General features: G+C 39.7%; 2 protein-coding genes across 2 annotated transcripts in view; one reads left to right on the top strand and one right to left on the bottom strand.

The window, feature by feature from the left end:
* The window catches only part of FAF1 (Fas associated factor 1), a 534,086-nt gene extending 526,303 nt beyond the window's left edge, over positions 1 to 7,783 (bottom strand). Inside the window, exon 1 of the mRNA XM_024119653.3 lies at positions 7,307 to 7,783. Coding sequence (XP_023975421.1) covers positions 7,307 to 7,351 — 45 coding nt within the window. The 5' untranslated portion in view covers positions 7,352 to 7,783. The remainder of the gene's footprint in view (positions 1 to 7,306) is intronic.
* Positions 7,784 to 14,389: 6,606 nt separating this feature from the next.
* CDKN2C (cyclin dependent kinase inhibitor 2C) lies at positions 14,390 to 20,335 on the top strand. The gene is made up of 3 exons (XM_007121473.4): positions 14,390 to 15,540; positions 15,997 to 16,136; positions 19,583 to 20,335. The coding sequence occupies exons 2-3, from the start codon at positions 16,008 to 16,010 to the stop codon at positions 19,958 to 19,960; spliced, it is 507 nt and encodes a 168-aa protein (XP_007121535.1). The 5' UTR covers positions 14,390 to 15,540; positions 15,997 to 16,007; the 3' UTR covers positions 19,961 to 20,335.
* Positions 20,336 to 22,414: the final 2,079 nt, after the last annotated feature.

Raw genomic sequence — 22,414 nt, 5'->3', positions numbered from 1 at the left:
AAAAAAAAAAAAAAAAAAAAAAAAAAAAAAAAAAATCATCTAGATCAGTTTTTCTCAAGTGTAGTCCTTGGATCCAGCAACATCAGCATAACCTGGGAACCTGGCAGAAATGCAAATTTGCAGGCCCCACCCAAGATCCACTGAATCAAAAATTCTGGGCTCCAGTAACCTGTGACTTAACAAGCCCTCCCACTTATTCTTAGGCAAGTTAAAGTTTGAGAACCACTGATTTAGATCAAGCGTTTTCAGAATTATTGAAATTCTTGGGCAGATAATTCTTCATTATCACGGGATGTCTACTTCATTATACAATGTTTAGCAGAACCCCTGGCCTCTACCCACTAAATGCTAGTAGCACCCCGCAGCTGTGATAGCCAAAAATGTCTCTAGAAATTGTCTAATGTTCTCTGGGGAACAGAAATCATCCAAAGTTGAAAACCACTTATCTAGACCAAGGATCAGTAAACTTTCCTATATGGGGCAGGGTAAATATATTGGGCTTTGCAGGTCATGCAATCAACTATTCAACTCTGCTAATGAGGGCAAAAGTGGCCAGAGACAGTATGTAAATGAACATGCAAGACTGCCTTCCAGTAAGACCTGCTGACAAAAAATTTGGTGATTTGGCCCTCAGGATGTAGTTTGCTGACCCCTAAGCTAGATAAATTACCTGAATTATAACTGAATGTCCTCAACCCCACTGCTGCCAAGTGATTATCCAGACTCTATTTGAACACCTAATATAGTCTAATCTTCTGTGTTCAAGTAGATATGGGTCTAAGCAGATCTACATTTTATATACTAAATAACTTACACCCAGAAAGGATAAATGACTTGCTCAGAAAACCACAGCCAAAACAAAAAAACAAAGCAAAAAACGAGAGCTCTAGTCTGCCTAAGTGCAATGTTCTAACTGCCTCCTATAGAGAAGTAACCATGTATACCTGTGAGGCATTCAAATGTTTCTAACACTCTGCAGTTACTAAAACCTAGAAAGAAAAGTATTGATTTCATGGGGTGGGTGGGGGGGCGGGGGACGTAGATAACTTTATCTTAAAAGCTCTAATAGTAAATATTTTAAGCTTATGGGCCATGAAGTCTCTGTCTCAACTACTCACCTCTGTCACTACAGCAAGAGAGCAGTCATAGACAATAGGTAAATGAGTGTGCCAATAAATCTTTATGTATTAAAAACAGTCAACCAGCTTACAGGCTACAGTTTCCTGACCCCTGAACTACAGAGTCCATAAAACTTGTCTGGCAAACAACAGGCATCAACCGAACCATGCTCAACAAATCTGAAGTCTCTCCATTCCATGGCTCTGATCACCTGTGAGCTTAGAAGCATGGCACTGAACTGGAATGAATGGGAGTTTAGGAACGATCAGTCCCTCCCTTCCTCCTTTCCTCCTTCCCACCTTCCCTCCCTCCTTTCCTTCTTGCTGGTATGTCTGCTATATGCCAGGCACTGTTAATTTATTTTCTATGTAAGTTTTATCAATTTGGACAAATTTCTAAGTGGTGGGTCTTGCTTTCCTCTAGACGTCCAAGCTATTTGACAAATTAAGCTAGAAAATGAACACTCTTATGTACACCTGGATAAAATCTTTGTTTCAAACCAGTTCATGACCATGGACAAGTCACTTCCTTTTTCGGGGTCTCAACGTCCACAAAAGGAAAAATGAGAAGCTAGAAATAGATGATCTCTGAAGTCCCCTGCAGAGAACAAGTGCGTACTTTAAAACTGTCAACAATGAAAATAACAGCTAAAATTTATTAAACACTTTCTATGTCAGACACCTGTTCTAACCACTTTACATTAACCCTTTTTTCATATGGGAAAACTGAAGCAAAGTGGTGTGAAGTAACTGGTCAAAAATCACAAGATGAGTGAATGGCAGAGCTCTGATTTAAATCTAAGTAATTCAACATCAAAGCCCATGCTCTTAACCACTAACTACTAAACTTTAATCTACATGCCAAAACCTTATTTTCCCAATGACCAACAATCCAGACACAAAACAATATGCTTTGTCCCTCTAAAAATGAAGGGGACAGTGAAGAAAGGAAAGAAAGAATACTAACAAGACTACTTTCTGCCATAGTACTCAGTCTCCTACCCAAGGTAACCTCCCAGGAAATAAAGATGATGTTCCATGAATACTTAGTTTGGTCCCTGATCCACAACATCACCAAGGATACCTATCCGTATAGATCGATACCATTTCTACTTGCAGTCTGGTATCCTCTTTTGTAGAAAATATCTCTTTGCGTCAAACTAAAAAAGAAAGAAGAGGGATTCGCAGCTTCATTTAGAAGGAAAAAATGTAATGTAAAGAAAGGGCAGAAATTACCTACAAGTAACTTACCAGTAGTGTCATGGAAGAGTCCATGCTTCAAAGAAGAGTTGATAGGCAAATGAAAACTTACTACATCCCATAGTGATAGTCCAATATAGGTAAATGTACAAAGCAATTTAGGCAGCAAAGGTATTACTAGCTGGAAAGACCAGGAGTAGAAAACAAAGCCACAATTGTGTCATCCAGGATATACAACTGAAAGTAACATCAAAATCAGTGCCAAACTAGAGAAGAAATAAAGGTACTCTTAATATGTGACCAATGGAACTAGATTCAGAAAGAATACTTTTTTAGCAAGGCAGATAAGTTTTGTTTATGATAAAGTCTGATAGAAAATATTACTACTAATGAAAGTTGTTTTTTCTTCACTTGAGTAGAGCTATGATCTATGTATCTATATTATCAGTAACAAAGAAACATAAATAGAAAAACATGAGTCCCACATGTGACACTAATCTAAATGGGTACACCACTCATTTTGTTCTCAAAGAAAAATTATAAGTAAAAAAAAGTATCTTAGAGGAAAAAGAATTTACCATGGCATTAACTGAAAGGTTAAAGGGGTGGGGGAGGGAGAAGACTCATTTTTTTGTTCATCTAGACCCAAAGTAAGAGGTAACTAATTACTGAAATTATTAAATAGCAACCGCAATTTTGTTTGGATAACTGTTTTCACATCTGTAAGCAAATCAAATAGTCTCAAAAGTTTGTTTGATCAAATGATTTTTGCTCTATAACTCAACCTTAATGAATTATACAATTACAAAAAGAAAAAGATTTGGAACTTGCACCTGAATACATCTGTTATAAAAGAACTTTAAGGAAGGAAAAAAAAAAAACCTCTCTTGATTCATCAGTGCCTGCCTGTTTTTTAAACCCAGGAAATTCCTTTACACCCCCTCCTGGTTCTGGTCAGCCAGAACTGTAGGTGTACTAGTCTAGTCATTCCTTTACCAATAATATACTATGCTAACACTATTTACATTTATAGCTGATTTTTGTTGGACTATTCCAAGTTCTAAACTCATTTGTTCAGAGTGGAATTTACAAATTAATTAAACACTACGCTGTCATTCTCTCCATTCAAAATTTTGATGGTGCAGCCACTACGGAAAACAGTATGGTGGTTCCTAAAAAAATTAAAAATAGAAATACCATATGATTCAGCAATTCTACTTCTGGGTATATACCCCAAATAACTGAAAACAGGGACTTAAAGAGATATTTGTACATCCATGTACAGCATTAATGATTCACGATAGCCAAAACGTAGGGAAAAAGTGTCCATTGGGCTTCCCTGGTGGTGCAGTGGTTGAGAGTCTGCCTGCTAATGTAGGGGACACAGGTTCGAGCCCTGGTCTGGGAGGATCCCACATGCCGCAGAGCAACTAGGCCCGTGAGCCACAGCTGCTGAGCCTGCGTGTCTGGAGCCTGTGCTCCGCAACAAGAGAGGCCGCGATAGTGAGAGGTCCGTGTACCGCGATGAAGAGTGGCCCCTGCTAGCCACAACTAGAGAAAGCCCTCGCACAGAAACAAGACCCAACACAGCAAAAATAAATTAATTAATTAATAAACTCCTACCCCCAACATCTTCCTTAAAAAACAAAAGTGTCCATTGTCAGATGAACAGATCAACAAGATATGGTACATACATAAAATGAAATATTATTCAGCCTTAAAAAGGAAATTCTGACACATGCTACAAAATTGGGGCCATTATTCTAAGTGAAATAAGCCAGTCACAAAAGAACACATACTGTATGATTCCACTTATTAGAGGTACCTAGAGCATTCACATCCACAGAGACAGAAAGAAAGGTGGTTGCCAGGGGCTGGGGGGAAGGAAGAATGGGAAGTTATTGTTTAATGGGTAGAGAGTTACAGTTTTGCAACATAAAAAGAGTTCTGAAGATGGTTGGTGGTGATGGTTGCACAACAATGTGAATGTACTTAATGTCACTGAACTGGACACGTATTGATAAAAATGGTTAAGATGGCACATTTTATTTTATTGTGTATTTCAGCACAATTTAAATTTTTTTTCTATTGGTAGCTGTTCTTACTTGGGGGAAAAAATCTTTTAGAGGACAATTTGGAAAATATTTGCTTTGTAATTAGTTCACTCACCTACAAAGGCCCATATCTATCCCATTAAGTCTGAGCTGAAATCTTCCATCCACTACTTACCTCATTAAAAGAAACCAGGCAATTTATTTTTTTAATTATAGCTCAAGACTTGGAATGTAGATGCTTGGATGATACTGGCTTCTTCTATAACTGGTCAAATCAATTTCCCTACCCAAAAGTGAACATAGTAAAATTATGTTCTATTTACCTCATAAGATTGTTAGCCACTCCACCACTGATTTCAACAGAAGTCCTTTGTTTACTGAGTTGAAATAGTTAGAGAACACAAAATCCTTCTCAAAAACTTTCCCATATTTAGACATTGTATTTTCCAGCAGTAATCAAAATCTTAAACTTATTTATTTTTTAAATCTAGTCACATTTAAAAATCATGTCCCTTTCTACAAGAGCAGCACTGAGCTCTCAAAACTATTATTAATTTTCACAATCATATGAAGTAAACAGAACATAATTTTACTATGCTCACTTTTTGCTGGGGAAATTGATTTGCCCAGTTATAGAAGAAGCCAGTATCATCCAAGCATCTACATTCCAAGTCTTGAGCTATAATTTTCAAAATAAATTGCCTGGTTTCTGATAACTGAATAAATACTAATTTTTTAAAGTTAATTCTACAAAACTTTTACATAATATTTTTTTAAGTAAGAAAAATCTTTTTTTTTAATTTTTATTTCATATTGGAGTATAGTTGATTTACAATGTTGTGTTAGTTTCAGGTGTACAGCAAAGTGAAAAATTATCCATTTTAAAAACAAGTCCACAAGAATAAACTCATCTGGAATCATCATCTGTAAGAGGAATACAAGATTCCTAAAATATACAAAAGGCTAATGTGCTTGTGCATAGTTTTCTAAATAACTTTTATTCTACCAGTAGTGTTCTCCTGCCTATTTGACAACATGCAATTAACTCTCACCATTTGGAAAACAATTGTTCATTGCAGATGCCATAAGCTTTTTCCATTCTGTAAACAACTGTTCACAGCATTGCCATTGATTTGAAGAAAAAAACTTATTAGTATGTTTTCATGCAATCAAAATAAAACCCCAAATGCCTGTCAGAAAATCTTACTTTGCCTCTGAATGCAGGAATGCTAAATTTCCAGATTGGCCGATAAACCTAAGCATAATAATTGTCACAAATAGGAACTTCCCCAGCAGTCCAGTGGTTAAGACTCCTTGCTTCCACTGCAGGGGGCACGGGTTGGATCCCTGGTCGGGGATCTAAGATCCCATATGACACGCAGCGTGGCCAAAAAATAATAATAACTGTCACAAATAATAAGAGAGCAAACAGCTACAAGTTATTAGAGGAAGTCAAAAGTTTGGTAAATCAAAACAAAGTTACAGTTACCTTAAAGCTTTTAATGAGGTAAACTATACTTGTTGTTGCCTAAAGCCATTCCTACCAGAGCAGAACATTTTACAAAAGGATAAAATCATTCCTAGACATATAGAGTCTTTATCACACAACTACATTCCACATTAGATAAAAGACTAACTTGGAGAATGAAAAAAAGGTGAAAGAATTAGGCAGAAAATCTCAGGCCAATCCTAATCCTCCAAAGCACCAAAATCTTGCGGTCAACTTTTATCTTCAGAACTTCTTTCTGTTTGAGTTTTGAAAGTTACAGTATAATCAAATGCAGATATATGCATATTCCTAATGTAGCAGATATGACTTGAATAATTAAATGAGCAAACTCTGGAACTGGCCATCAGAATATTTAGTTGTAAAAATAAGTAACTTTAAAAATTAGAGAAAGAAGAAAAGCCCAACAAAATATCAGTAAGGAAAAATATTACCTACTATGCTAGTGTTAGACCATGTGCAATGATGGCAGTGTTAAAGGAGGGAAACATCTGCCTATACAGAACTATAGCTCCTAAGTTAATGCCAAAATAAATGGTTAAAAATATCTCACTACAATGTTTTCTTCCAACATCAAAAGGCAAAAGTGGTGTTTACAGGGTATTATTTCTAACTCCAAGTCTTTCATGAAGCATACAGTTCTACTTTCAAAGGGCCTCCCTAAAATACTTATATGCCAGTGTCACTACAGTTGAGTCAGTAAGAAATAATCTTTGCTCATCCTTAAAATTTCTCCTGGAGAAAGGACACCAACCAAGTAGTTCAAATCTGTAGAGAAGGGAATCCACAAATATGAATTGGTAATTTATTAAGCTTGTGAACTCACTGCAAAGATACTTTGATATATACAGTCTATTTGCCTCCTCCTCTTCCTACACCCCAAAGACTCCAATAAGGCATCAAAGTCTCAAATGTTTATTTCTCCCTCAAAACCAGCACAATGTCCCGCTACCCTCACCACCTCCTCACCATCATTCTTTTTTACTCTCCCCTTAATACACCACACCCACACTCCATACAGCACACTCTCCTCACAAACCCAAAACTCCTCACCTAAAGCACCTCATACTTAAAAGCCCCACACTTATCCTCAAATTCTACACATTACCCATATAATACAGAAAACAATACACAGTCCACACACAAAACAACCCGACATAACACCCACTCACCCGACAAATGCCATTCAATCCGTACATAGGCCATTCTACACACCCCCAACATAACATAGTCCTCCACAGTTCACAACACACACACACACACACACACACACACACACAACACACACACCCCAAGCCAGGTACCGTATAAAAACTCAAACCACACAGCACTGCAGTGCTCAAACAAACGCTGGGAAGAGGCCACACTTTGGGCACCGGGAACCCACGAGGTTGAAGGTGAGAGGGTAACTGGGCCCGATACTTCACCTGAAAATCTGCCAGGATCATCTCTCGGTCCATGTTGGACGCCATGGCGGCCGCTGAGTTCCGCGGCTCCGGGAGCGAAGCGCGCACCCGGGAGGGAGACTGCGCCTCCTGCGGCCGTCGCCGCCGCCGCCGCCGCCGCCGGGCGCCGAGGGGCTGGCGGACGAGCCGGCGGGCGGGCCGGCGGGCCGGCGGGCGGGGCAGCGCGGGAGGCTAGGAGCTCATGCACTCGGTAACCTTCAGGAGCCTGGGCCGCTTGCCTGCGCCCCGCGGAGCCCGAGCCGCAGCCGCCCCGAAAGGGAGGTTGGTAGGGATGTGGGTTCGGTTTTACTGTCGCCGGCCAGGATAAGAGCTGGTTGCGACAGCGCGCAGCCGGCTCCCTTCAACGGCGACAAGACCGGCGGGGGCGGGGAAAACGAGCGAAAAAGCAGGCGGGCGAACGCCACGGCCGCCTCCGCCTCCTCCGCTTCCTCCCTGGCCGCCGCCTCCGCCCCTGGTTGGCCAGCGCCGAGGCTGTCGCACATTTTGCCTGTCATCGAGGTCGCAAAGCGCCGCTTTGCGGCTGCCACGTGACTGCCCTCCTGTCAGGCGCTGGGCGCGCGACTACCGGGCGGAGATCCGCGCGCCGCCGGCGGGGACGCCAACCTGCAACTGCGGCAGCTTGGAGTCCCGCAACAGGTTATTCCGGTTTGAATTAAGCAAAGGCCTCGGGGTACCGCCTCCCCATGGTTGGGGCGGGGATCAGATTCTGCTCCTTACGTGGTTATATAGTAACACACATACACGTCAAGCCTCACAAACCAACTCAGCACACCGTCACATCCCGTCTAACACAACATTTCATAAATGTACATTTTCTCTGTTTCACCAAAATACAACTTCACATAGTCTTTTATGCTCAACCTGTCAAAGCCCACTTGCACACTGTCACACTCGATCCCAAGCCCTGACGCTTGCATCCTCAGACATTCAGTAACAAGGAATGGCAAGCAACCAGATTCCCACGGTAGTCATGGGGCAGACATGGAAGCTGAGAAAAGTGAGAATATCGACCCCGAGGAAAAGATGATCAGGCTTTGAGCCAAGAATAGTCGAAGACTCTGTACAGTGAAGTGTGATAGTTTATAAATGTCATTCCCTCTGGAGGAAGAGTGACAGTAGAATATGTTCAACTTTGACTTGGAAAATATCATCTTCTGGACTGAAATAGAGCATGTACTTGCGGTGGAAAATATGTAAAATCCTGAAAGTGTGAAATAAGTTTGCTGATTTTGCGCTGTAGAGTTAAAATAGAAACTAGTGAAATCACCATATAGAATCTTTGTATTCCCTGAACACAAAGAGCACTATGGTGTTCTAAAGCTCTAGGTTTATTCTGCTTTTTTTTCTTTAGACGAAAATAGTCTGGCCTACAACTCTCATGTAATAGTCTGCATTGAGACCAGAATGAGGTAGATAGGAACAGAACCCTCCATAGTCACATGAATTGAAGGGTTTCTTGGTTAACTGCCACCCCCAAGGAAGTAATTCCAAAACATAGCACAAATATGAATTATGAGGTGAAACATAGTACCAGCAATTTAAGTGTGGCAATTCACTTGCCCCATTCATATATGTCATTCTCAGCACAAGGCAGGTGGATGATTGTCTCTAGTTACATGGCCAGGATTAATGCAGCCCTGCAAAGTTGAGATTTTTCTCTGTGATGACATGTGTGTATGTCTCGGAGCCCATTCAAATCCAGTACTGCTCCCCTTCTCCCTCCCTCCTCTCCATCTGGAAATTAAAAGAATGTGGTAATACAGAAAGAGGGGAAGAATACACTAGACATTCAGGCATACGGTTTCTAGTACTGCTTTCCCAACTAATTAGCTGGGGGAACTTGGATGGGTCACTTAGACTCTCTGACTTCAGCTTCTGACATGACTATTTCAGGTGATGAGAAAACAATTATGAAAATACATGGAAGCATAAAATATTTTTACAAAACAAGCATAGATTTCATAGTCAGCATTACTAGGCTTGAGTTCTAGTTCTGCCGCTTGACAAAAACAAACAAACAAAAAACTTCTCTGAGTCTCGATTTCTTTACTTCTAAAATGGGGCTTATAAAACTTATTTCACAGAGTGATTGTGATTATTGAGTGATATAATGCTTGTGAAAACTTTTCAAAACCGTAAACCATATTAGTTGCTATTACTTTGTATACCAGTTCCTAAATGCTTTTCTCAGGATCACCTCTTTCATAATATTTAAGCCAACAAGGATTTTTCTCCTTTCTAATCACTGCTGTACTATCTTTACAACACAGTTTAATACTCTGATAAATTCTGTAACTTTTTTCTCTAATTGTTTCATCTCTGCATGTTTTAATCTCTCCTCAAAGGCTGAAAGTTCTTTGAGATTATCAGCCATTTCATTCCATGTGTTTTTATATTCACCATAGTTCATAAATAGCAAACTCTTGGGTACGTAACAACCAATGCCTTTGAATTTATTTTTATTGGATGTCTAGTATGTACAGGTACTTCACACACCTTATCTCATTTAATTTTTACAACAACCATTTTACAGAATAAAAAACTTCTCTGATAGGCTAAGAATGTGCCTGAAGTCATGCTATACAGGGAGAGACCTAGCATTCAAGGCTAGGTCAAAACTAGTGCTCTTTCCACTCACCCTGTTGCCTCCCTGCATTTTACCCTCCATAGTGTATAATTCCTGAAGAGACTGATTCTTCCCTATGACGTAACTGTTCATGGTTGTATACCCAGAATCCAGAGTAACTTTCCACTACAGGGAAAGGAATGAAAGAAAAATAAATACTGAATTAAGATAAAATTCGGGACTTTCCTGGCAGTACAGTGGTTAAGAATCTGCCTTCCAATGCAGGGGACGCAGGTTTGATCCCTGGTCGGGGAGCTAAGATCCTACATGCCTTGTGGCCAAAAAACCAAAGCATAAAACAGAAGCAGTATTTTAAGAAATTCAATAACGACTTTAAAAGTGGTCCACATCAAAAAAATCTTTTTTAAAAAAAAGAGAAAATTCATTTCCCCAGAATTCCTTCCTTAAAGGAAACAATTTCATTCCAGTGTCAAAAACTGAGAGAATAAAAATATAGATTATCTGTCCATAAGCATGAGCAAAGAAAAATAATTTTAATCTATCCATTCTCATAGTTGTTTTACTGCATTAACTCATGGAGCTCAGTCTAATTCAAATATAGATCTTTTTCTAGAATCTCCATGTTCTTTGATCTTACCATTCTTCTTTTAAAAGGAATTTTATATCATATTTTTTCAAATATATATAATAAAGTTTACCTGTAGTTATTTTGCTAAATTTTTATTTGAAATAATTTTAGATTTATATAATAGTTGCAAACATAGTACAGAATGCTCCTATTTACCTTTTTCCAGCTTCCTCTGTTACCATCTTGCATGACCACGGTACTGATATCAAAACTAAGAAATTAACACTGGCATTAATACTATTAATTATGTTCTAGAGACTCTATTTGGATTTTTATATTAATGTACTTTTTCTGTTCCAGGGTCCAAACCAGAATACCACATTACATTTAGTGGTCATGTTTCCTTAGCCTCTTCCAATCTGTGACCATTGCTCGGTCTTGACTTTTGAAGACTAATGGTCAGGAACTTTATAGAATGTCTCTCAGTTTGGGTTTGTCTAATGTTTTCTCAGAATTATGCTGAGTTTATGGATTCAGGGGAAGGATTCCACAAGGTGATGTGTCCTCATCACATCATATCAGGGACACATGATATCAACATGACTCATTATTGGGGGTGTTAACCTTGATCCTTTAAGTTAATCAAACTATTTAACAAAGCTTCTCAATTACAATGTAATTCCTGAGATTAATGCTACTACAGTTAGATCCACACTTAAGTAATCCAAAATATATTTCATGTAATGATTTAATGTTCGTTAGGACACTAGTGCCTGATCCTGGACTCTTTTTTTTTTTTAGCTTATGGTTACAATTTATTACAGGAAAAGGGGAAAGGATACAGGCCAAAACCAGCCAATGGAAGAAGCACATAGGGAAAAGTCTGGGAGAGTTCCAAACCCAAAGCTTCCAGTGAACTGGACTCTTAAGTAATAGAAAAGGCCTAACATTTGGGGATGAATTCTGAGTTCAAATCCTATATCCACTACTTATTGGCCTTAGTCACATTCTCTATAAGCCTCAATTCCTTCACCTGAAAAATGGGGATAGTTATCATATTTACCTCCCAGAGTTGTAAAGATTAAATAATGTGTGCATGATGTTATAACCAGGAAACACTATATAAATATTAATTGTTGCTATTATGTTTAAACTTTTGAGTTGCTTACTGGGCATTTTTTTTTCTTACTTTACAAAAAGACTTTCATAAGTGGTGTGAGAACCCATATGAAAAAGCCTGCTGAATTTCAGAAATAAAATGCCAAAGCCACAATAATTAAATGATAAAAAGGCCCCTTGAGGGTACCAGTCTGTTTTCTACCTCTCTTGGATCTATAAATATAACAAAAGGAAGACTTTGGGACTATGTAAAGAAATTATAAATACCACATACACATATCCATAAGTTAATCATTCAGAAACTATGCATACTTAAGTCAATGAGGGGAAAAGCACAAAATAATTTGACTGTAGTATTTCTATAAACCCTTTAAAATGAGTATGAACTGCTGAAAAAATTTCCATGACTGTTAGTATTTTATGTCCAACTAAAAGGCTCTATTTCAGTGTTTGAGAGATATGTCATTACTGTGTTAAAAGACAAACTACTACTTTCAATATAACAGATGCTTAACTGTTAATCTTTTTTGTACATCATGTTAGAATGTAAGCTTACTGAGGGCAGAGATACCTTTGACTTCAGTGAACTAGCCCTCAATATGAGATTTTCATTGGAGGTCTTTTGTAGTGCTTACTTATGCTTTCTGAACTAAGACTGTAATCTCTATGCTGCCAGTTCTGGGTTATACAATAAGCAAACAAAGTACATGCTTCAGGACACTAGCTAAGTCAGAGTAAAAAACAAACTTTCTGAAAGAATTTAATATTTCAGCAAAAGCATTGAAGTGGTCAACATGGGAAAAATCCGAACTTTGTTGGACTTCTTTACACTTATTTTTGGTTTTGTATTATTTTTATTTACATATGAGGTGAGCTGGTGGGACATCAAAATCTTTTCAATGCTTAGGAGCTCCAAAACTATTAATCCAGCTCTGTATGCACCTTAAATTACCATAAGTTTTATTTATCGTTATTCAGCAAAAAGAATTTTATTTCATGAAAATTATAACAAATGTATACCTATACTTTACATGAGTACAATATTCTTCCTTATTACAATGTCTTCTCTTAGCAAGAAACCATAATAAATGCTAGAAAGCAACTCTCGTAAGTTGGACTAATGCCAGTTATCTCTTAACAGCCAACAGTGCTACTATATCATCACACCCTCCAGCTATACTGAAAGATTACATACTCATTTCCCAGAATAATCAAAAGTAAATTATTTATGGTATTTACTGGTATATATGGAATCCTAAATGTTCTATTTGAAATGTCTAAATATATGTAAGAAACGATAGGAGTTAATTTCCTGTGTTGTAGTTCATGTTTGATTCACATTTCAATTTTAGTCACCTAAGAAAAGAGCTCTGGTTATTTTCCTCTCAACAATTCAGTTAAAGGAAACACTGCAGGATTCTTCGCAGTTTCAACTCTCCCTCTACCTACCAGGCAATCTGATGCTACATGATTATCCAAATGTTGTTGGTGTATTTCGTTGCTAATACTCCCAGTGTACTTCAAGGAGCTGGGTATAGATGTTGCTTGAGGACATGCTTGCTAGAGGTCGGTAATAATTAGACCACCTGTCATTTTTTGCTTGGTTTCATTTTGACCGCTGGGTGCATCCTGCAACCGTGTTGGATATTTTTAAGTGCAAAAAATATAGAAAACAGTAATTAATTAATCTTACATAGCTAAAAGAGGAAGTTAAAAGTACAGAGAACTGGTGTCTCAGATGATTGAAATAAACGATTAGGAAGATACTATTCCTTTACATTTGGACACCCCCTCCCCCCCAAAACAAGTCCCATCTAAGTAGTCAGAGAGAACTTTGACAAGAAAGAAATGGCCTTGTTAGAAAATCCTTCCCAAGACTTTTTTTTTTTGCTTTAAAGTTAATTGCTTTTCTGCCTTTCCCCAAAGAAATGGAATATTTTAGTTTCAAGTCCCTGTAACATTAAGGCTTCAGAGTTCGTCGTGATTTCTTACCTATACCATGCCTTTAGTTTTCGTAAAAATCAGTCTATAAAAGACTTTTGCTTTTTCTGAGCACTGCTTTTGCTGTCAGTCACGTCTCCCCCTCCAACCCCGCGGCCACCTCTGCCCACCGCGGCCCTGGGCGTTGAGCTAGCAGGTGCGAGGCCGAAGCTCTGCACTGAGAAAAGGAGGCCGAGTTTACACAGCGCGCGCCCCAGAGGAAGAGGCGGCAGCCGTAGGCCTGGCCGCCCGAACTTCGAGAACCTAGCGGGGGAGCGCGGAGGCGGGCCGGGCTGCCCGGCCAGGGCCGGGGAAAGACTCGCTTCGCGCCAGCCTCCTCTCCGCCTTCCAGCAGTCAGCGCCGCCGAGCCTCCAAGGCCCTTCGGCTCTCCGCAGCCTTAATTAACAAGCCTCTTTCCTCCACCTCCGCCCCCGCCGGCCTCGGGGCAGCCCGGGGTTTCACATCGCAGACTCCACTCCGCCCGCCAGCCGGAGGGGGCCGAACCCGGCTCCGCGGGTCCGAAAAAGCCGCTCCGGCTGGGGCCTGGCCGCTGGGCTGGCGGGTGGGAGCCAGCGCAGGAGACTGAGGGAGGAAAGCCGAGAGCGAGGAGGCGGGAGAAAGGGCGCGGGGCGAGGGGCGGGGCGAGCCCGGCAGAGTGCTTGAGCGCCACCAGGGCGGAGGGCGGGGCGTGGGCGGTGCCCAGCCTTCCCGCTCCCGCGGCGCTGCAACTCCGCCGAGCCTCCTTAAAACTCTGCCGTTAAAATGGGGGCGGGTTTTTCAACTCAAAAAGCGCTCAATTTTTTTCTTTTCAAAAAAAGCTGATGAGGTCGGAAAAAAGGGAGAAGAAACCGGCACCGTCTCTGCAGCGGCAACAGAAGCAGCAATTGTTTGAGCGAGAAAAGAAGCGAGGGAGGGAGGGAAGGAAAAGACCAGAAAGGGGCACGACGCACAAGTGTCTGTAGGGGTGAAGGGAGCAGGGACCGGCGATTTGGGGGGGACCAGCTACAAAAGAAACTGTCACTGGGAGCGCTGCGGCTCGGGAGGAAGCGGTGCTACCCAGCTCGGCTCCAGGGCACAGCTGGCTGGCGGCCGCTGCCCTATCGGCTGCACAGGCTGGGGGCACAGGCCAGAGGACCGCGAGAGGTTGGCGAAGTGGCACCCGGCGCCGAAGCCGCTGGGCTCTCGCCAAGAGCGGCGGGACTGGCTGCGCCCTGGAATTGTGGCGACTCCCGATACTCAGAGCTTGGCCTGAGACTTCCCAGGACCCTCCCGATCTCCGGAGGCCCTCAGAAAACCGGGAAAGGAAGCAAAAGAGGCGGCGGCAGCTCAATGAGCTTCCACATTAGGAAGTCTGAACTGGCTCGGTTGTAGGCGGGAAGTTACCGGTGGGCTGCCCTGTGCAGCCGCGATGCTGCAGCGCGGTGCTTCAGCAGCCCGGGCCCCATAGACACTTCCCGCATCGCTCTCCCCCTTCCTCACGCTGCTGGGAGTCCCAGGACCCGGTGGGGCCGGCATGACCGGCTTGCCGGGGGCCCGCCGCGCGCCCGGCAGTCTCCGGAGACGCGCGCCGAGCCTGGCTCCCACGGCCTCTGAGGCTCGGTGGGGCTGCGGTAGCCCGGCGGGCGGGCTCCGGAGCCCTCCCGCGCGGCGTTAGCCCGCAGCTCGGCCTGAACGCGAATTAAGGCTCCTCCGGAGAATCCAAGGCCACCGAGGAGTCGTTACGACCTGTAACTTGAGGGCCACGGAACTGCTACTCTCATTTGCTTTTGGCGATCATCTTTAACCCCAGGAGCACCTCAGCATCCAGCCACCGCGGCGCTCTCCCTGCAGCGGAGGACTCAGGACTACCCTTTCGGCGAGACGGATGGAGACCGAGCCCCTTCGAGGACCTGCCCCTGCGGTACTGGCTCGCGCGGCTCAAGTCACCACCGTGAACAAGGGTGGGTTGATGCCTTTTCTTCCCCCCCAAATGTCTCTTTTTTCGCGGTATTTTCTGCCCTGATCTAGTGCCTTAAATCTCTGCACACATTCCTCACGGAGATCTGTAGTGTAGGTACGTGCCAGCTCTGCCTATATTTTACGTCCAGAGTAATTTACCAGAAATATATGTGTGCCTGTATAGCTCTCAGTTTAATCACCAGAATTCTTCATAGGGGTTAAGCTAAAAAGCGAGGAGCGGAGCCCCTCTCCAATGGCTCAGTTTTGCTGAATAATCACGTGTGAATCGAGGGGCGGGCTTTTGGCAGGCAGATCTTACTAGTATTTACTACCAAGCTCTACTCCAGATTAACCATCCCAGTCCTTCTGTCAGTCTCCGATGCCATCATGCAGCCTGGTTAGGAGCGAAGGAAAGGGGAAAAAGAAAAACAACTAATTCATCTTTTCCCGATCGTCAGGACCCTAAAGAATGGCCGAGCCTTGGGGGAACGAGTTGGCGTCCGCAGCTGCCAGGGGGGACCTAGAGCAACTTACTAGTTTGTTGCAAAATAATGTAAACGTCAATGCACAAAATGGATTTGGAAGGACTGCGCTGCAGGTTGGTATCCAGAGAGGTGGGGAAAACAGGTCAACAATGTTGCCTACGTGACCCGGGTTTCTAGAATAATAGCTTTTAAGCTTTCAGGGGTACAAAATTTAACTGTTTTAAAAACTAGTTGGTTGCCATATTTTATATCTTTAAGTGGATCCAACTCCCCAAAATGACGTACTTTGAACAAACTCGTCAAATCCAATAACATCCTCGATATCAAGTGGGTTCCAGGTTTGGTCTTAATTTTTGGAATGTTTTTGTGACGGTGGGGATTCTGTAGCAGTCGTAGCAGCGCCGAGTTTTTTGGTTTTTCTTTTTTTTAGACAGCTCTGTAAACACGTTATTATGATTATTATTTGAAGTAAATACACTGCTATTAGTGGTTTCCGTACTTTGCTCCAATAATTGACTTTAACGTTAATTTTCTTGACTACTGGCAAGGGTGTTTTTTCTTCAAATGCTTCAGGTTTTGACCAACGACCTTTCCTCGTTTGGAATGGGTGGCCTGGGCACGGGCACAGGATGTACATTTCACAGTTAATGTAATACCATCCACCCATTCAGGATCGAGGAGGAATAAAAAGTTGAATTTTCTAATGAGAGCTCAGTTTATAGTGTTTTTGTCTCTGCGGTCATACCCTGGTATGTTCTAATTTTTAGTAATTAGATTTACAAGCAACAAATGAAACACGTCCAGCTGCCAAGTATTGTACCTGATAATTTTTTTTCCTCCTCTGAACGTTATCATGTAACTTAGTTGAAAGGCTTAGAAACAGAAAAATGGCAAAGTAGTCTCAAACAGTTGCTTTATTTGAGTTCTGATGATATTCTTATAAGCTGTGCGTATTCGAAATGCAACACTTAAAGCTGTTTTTGAAAATCCACTGGGGAGAGGGTTTTTAGAGTGCTTTGTTTTAATTGCAAGAATTAGAAATTTAAGTGGCAGGAGATGTACTATTGACAGATGAAGTCCATACAGCCTGTATATTTTAAATCAGAATACACTGACCTTGCAAAAATTTCAGTATTAAGGAAGTTTATAGATACTAAATTATTTATCTTGTTATTTCAGGTAGATTAAGTGGGGAAAGGATTTTTTTTCTTTTTCCACCTAGTAGTTTTTAACAGGTTTTGTGATGATAGCAATGCCACAAATTTAATATATTGAAAATTTTCCTATTGAACATTCGAAATATTATATAAATATCACAAAGAATGAGCCACTTAACCCTGTAAGAATAGGATCTTGCAGGACTTTTGACGAGCAGGAAGACTGGGAGATTAATACTGCAAAAAAAAAGTTTTGACAAACATTTTTAATACAACTCTGCAATCTCGTTTATATTAAACATACTTATCAAGATATTAACACCCACTTATTGTGACTTAGTCCTAGTACATATGATAAAACACACACAAACAGGAGTCTCAAGGCTTATTTTCAGTATGTATAATCCTGACTCTGAAGTTGTGTCATAACTCAAGAAAGAACTTTCTTTCAAAACAATTTCCAGCATTACTATTATTTTTGGTGAAATATGGCAAATTTTCTCCTACAATTATGTTTATTAACCCAATTACAAAAGCTTTTCCCCCCTTCCTAGTGTAAGCTTCTCAATCAGGATAATATCAAAGGCCTTAATCGTACATTTGCTTTACAAAGATCCAAGGTGTCTCTCTCTTATTTTTCCCAGTTCAGGTCCTTAGATGTGACTAAATATTTAGAGGCAGTTGTGGTAAAAATTAGATTGTGTTAATTTTTAATAACCAAAAAGTATTTCATTGAAGTTCTTGAAAAATAAATTATGTATCATTTTTAACCACTGCCCCAAAGGAAGGGCTAAAAGTCAACAGGGTTTTATCAACAGGGAGGCTTAACATCTTGGCCATCTATAGAGTTTGCATTTGTAAAATATTATTCATTCTCAATATATTTCATCATGTTACTTAATTTGCGATTTTTTAAAACAAACATTCTAAAGAGATAGATCAGCTTTGTATGTGTTTTCCAGTGTATATTTAATTTCACAAACATTTGAGTGTCTACTGTGTAATGTATTATAAATTTAGGTTATTATGAATATACCTAAATATAAATTAAAACAATTAAAATGCTGAAATATTCTTGCATGTTAATGAGATTATATTTTTCACAATTAAATTATATGTATTGTACAACTGAATGCTGCTCCACAAAATATTTTATAACTATGAGAGCCTAATAGTGATTTCTTATTAGCGTGAAATATATTTAAACAACAGTAGATAAGTCTTTGTCATGTGAATTATTTGTATGTTGATAGCAAATTTTAATACCAAATTCTGGCTTTTAAAATACTGGCAGTTTACAAATAGCTATTCCTAAATGCCTGATTGATAATAACTGCAAAAGGAAATAAGATGGGATCACCAGTTGATTAATAAATGGGCTGAAACCACAAGACAAAGCTGTCTGTGTCCCAAAATACACATTAAATATCTTATTTTCTCTTCTTTTGCTCACTTGAAAATTAGGAGGCTAGTTAGAACTTTAGGAAACAGTAAGTAATATAGTAGGATGACTGTTTCATTCTTTTCAAGAACAGTTTCCATACAGTCATTTCCTATCTAATACAAGACATATCATGAACTTAGTTTTAGATAAATACATTGACAATGTAGAACACTGTTGCTTTTTTAACACTTTAATAATCAGTAACATTTTTAAATTTCAAGTGAAGGATTCTAAGCACTAAACACACCTAGTAACCCATATGAAATAATTGCAAAGAAAAAAAAACTATTTAAAAAAATACTTGGAAACTTGGGGCTGTATCTATTTGGAGAGAACTTGTGAAAATTAATAATTTAAGAAAATACCAGGTTTGGATTTTTAGGAGATCATTTTCACGCTTATAAAATCAGACTAGATGGAGTCTGATGTGTGGAAACACTTCTCTGAGGATTTAAAGAAACTCACTCACTCTCCTTATTTCTTTTCAGCTATTTAGAAAATAAAATTTACCCACATTTTATTTTACAGAATTAACACCCCAGGCACATTTTATGAGCATGAACAAGCAAACAGAATGAGACTTACTTAAATCTCAAGTTCCATTTCTTTCATTTTAATAAATTCATGAAATTACACAACTCTTTATGGGAGATAGAGAACCAAGTTGTCAGTGAATTTTATATAAGTCGGACTCATTCTATTTTATTAATCAATTTATCCTACTTTTGGGCCCGTTTATGATATTCCATCATAGAAGCTCAATTTTTAGAAGTTTTCTTCTACTTTTACCTAATAGTACTCATTTCCTGCAACTCAGCCCTTCAAACCCGATCATGTGGGTCTTCCCCAAGCACTCCTTCATCAAAAATAGTTACATACATAAAAAGAGATGGATATGTTAAAATATTCTTGTAGTAGGAGCACTTGAAGGATTCTACCGTTTTTTCTTCTTTTCTAGGTTATGAAACTTGGAAATCCCGAGATTGCCAGGAGACTACTACTTAGAGGTGCTAATCCCGATTTGAGAGACCGAACTGGTTTCGCTGTCATTCACGATGCAGCCAGAGCAGGTTTCCTGGACACTTTACAGACTTTGCTGGAGTTTCAAGCTGATGTTAACATCGAGGATAATGAAGGGAACCTGCCCTTGCACTTGGCTGCCAAAGAAGGCCACCTCCCCGTGGTGGAGTTCCTTGTGAAGCACACGGCCTGCAAAGTGGGGCATCGGAACCATCAGGGGGACACCGCCTGCGACTTGGCCAGGCTCTACCGGAGAAACGAGGTCGTTAGCCTGATGGAGGGAAACCGGGCGGAGGGAGCTGCGAATCTGCAATGAATGTGGGGAGGGCTCTCCCACACTGCCTTCTATTTTGTCAGTTAATTGATTGGCTGTCCTATTTTAATATCATTTGTTAAAATTCAGTTTTGTCATATTTTAAGCAGCTAGTTAAATCTCCTGAAACTGCTAAGTGGAAATCTTACTACAGGTTTATGAATATATTTAAGCAACATCTTTTTCACCTGCAAAACCCTGAGTTCTAACATGTAATTGCAAATAGCTTTGGCTTTCATCTGAATATTTTATCTTTCCCTGACTTTTCTCCTTGCTTCTCCCTTTGCCAGTCTCAATACCCAACTTGAAGACTTTGTTTTAAAAATGGTTCGTCCTGATGCTTCTTTTGCCTGATTAAAACACTTTTTCAAAACAGGACAGTGTTTTCTGTGGTTTCCACTCCTCTTATAATCCCCACATAATTTGCCTCTTGCTAAGGAGAACTACACTAAAAGATCATGGTGTTTTAAGTCTTGACGTTAGAAAAAGTAGACTAATTGAAAAACTAGACGTATTCTATTGATGATTCAGTTAATTCTTTTCTTTCTCTCCTCATGCTTCCCCTCAAAGATTTTACTTGGTGCCTAGTATGTCTGCTTTAAAACAGAATAAGGACAACATGTTTTGGAAATAAACCTGAAATTATTTCAGTGTGAATTCATCCTTACATATTCAATCTTCCCTTTCTCTCAAAGTTAAATAGTTGAAAAACAGGTTTCAGAAGTAGCGATCTGAAAGCAAATATATGTTAGCTCTAAAAGGCACTTTAAAAAGAAAATGCCATCTAAAAGTGCTTCCCATTAGTTGATTTTTTAAAAATCACAAAATGAAACAATTGGTTAAATAATACGTTTCCCAAAGTTATACCATAAGTATGCTAAGTGTAACACTGGCTTTTTCTCCCTGAAATATCAGAAGTGTAAAATTACAAAATGTTTAAATATTAAAATATGCTGCAAATACCAATATTTAGGGGATAAAAAGCTTAGCAAGAACATACATATATTACATATAAGGGTCATAACTTATTTAGGGGCTACAGGATAATAAATATAGAAACTTTTACAATAAATAAATAGGCCACTCCTACATATAGCACTTGATTCCCACGAAACTTTTTAGTAAAGGCATATAAAATCTTAAGAATATGTTTAGCCAAAAATAAAAAATTTTTGAATGAAATGGAAATATCAAATTTCCAAGAGAATTTTCCAGCATCTACTACTTACTCTATTATTTTAAAGATTTCACCAAAGGATTTCAATGCAATTTCCATTTATAAATTTATAAATACTTTATTCATCATCTCTCACAAGAACAAAGATGTTTTATGTAAAAGTTCCCTCCTTCTGCTTTATAAGCTCCCTGCCTTCACTCCAAAAAGAACAAAATACCTCAAGGTTTATTGAAGGACATGGTTCTGATGCCTGCCCTAACAAGGATTGGAAGGTGGGCAGGCAAGTGGTTTTCAATAATTTATTTTCCATGATAGTATAAAAGAATATAGAGGAAAAAAATCCTTCTCATTTGGCATTTTAAGTTCACCTTCCCTATGTCAAGTGCAACAAGACTTCAACTTCTGCCACCTCAAACCACAAGTTACTGAGTAAATTTATTTTTGACAGCAACATGAAATTAAATGTAAAACATTTATTTTAAAGTTTAGAAAAAAGTAGAAATTGAGATGATTTTGAAGGAAAAAGGTGTAATTTGCATTTAAAAACTAGAATCAATACAAAAAATACACTGCTTGAGTAAGCTGAATATTTTCTAAACACAAGACTATTACTAAAAAAAATAAAAACAACACTTCTTACAATTTGCAACTGTAAAGATGGACGTTTCTTAATTTAAAGTCAAGTTTAATGGACTTTTCAGTATCTATCAAGTATAAGCATTAAAATTGCTCTTTAGATATTTCAAATATAGGATGTTTATTAAAGTTAAAGAGAGGTACTTCTGCAGTTGCTTTATTCTCAGGTGGTCGGGGCACGAAAAGAGGAGAGGGAGCTCTGTCCCTCTTCACCAGCCTAAAACTTGCCTAGGCATTAGAACATCGCCACATTTCTTTGGCTCTTCGCAGGAAATAGCTTTGCTAATCTAAGTATTTTAGAAATGAGTTGTGTGGTCTCCTCTAGGAAATATGAAAAGCCATTATTCAATCTCTCAAAAACCTCGACAATATTCAGTAAGACAAAATATACCGAAATGTATAGAATGGAAGGAACAGTACTGCAGAGTTTAACGGGGTCTAGTTTACAGCGAGCTGAGACGGGGAAGGATCTGAACTTTTTCAGATGCAGAGTAGAAAGGCAAGTGATAATTAATGGAATGACCAGAGCCCCAGGGGACGACGCCATAGAAAGAATGGAGGATAGTAAGCAGAGATGCGCTCTCAAATTCAGTTATTCACTGCGCCCGCATCCACGTCGGGAAACTCAAGGCTTAGCCTTTGCC

Source organism: Physeter macrocephalus, chromosome 4, assembly GCF_002837175.3.
Source record: "Physeter macrocephalus isolate SW-GA chromosome 4, ASM283717v5, whole genome shotgun sequence".
In the NCBI taxonomy this organism is placed as follows: domain Eukaryota; kingdom Metazoa; phylum Chordata; class Mammalia; order Artiodactyla; family Physeteridae; genus Physeter; species Physeter macrocephalus.
Note: the sequence above shows the minus strand (reverse complement) of the source record. Positions and strands in the feature narration are given on the sequence as shown.

Bases quoted from the DNA above. Each gene is read 5' to 3' on its own strand.
- CDKN2C (XM_007121473.4), top strand. From the start codon at position 16,008: ATGGCCGAGCCTTGGGGGAACGAGTTGGCGTCCGCAGCTGCCAGGGGG. The intron at 16,137-19,582 runs GTTGGTATCCAG...CTTCTTTTCTAG, and splicing joins TTGGAAGGACTGCGCTGCAG to GTTATGAAACTTGGAAATCC.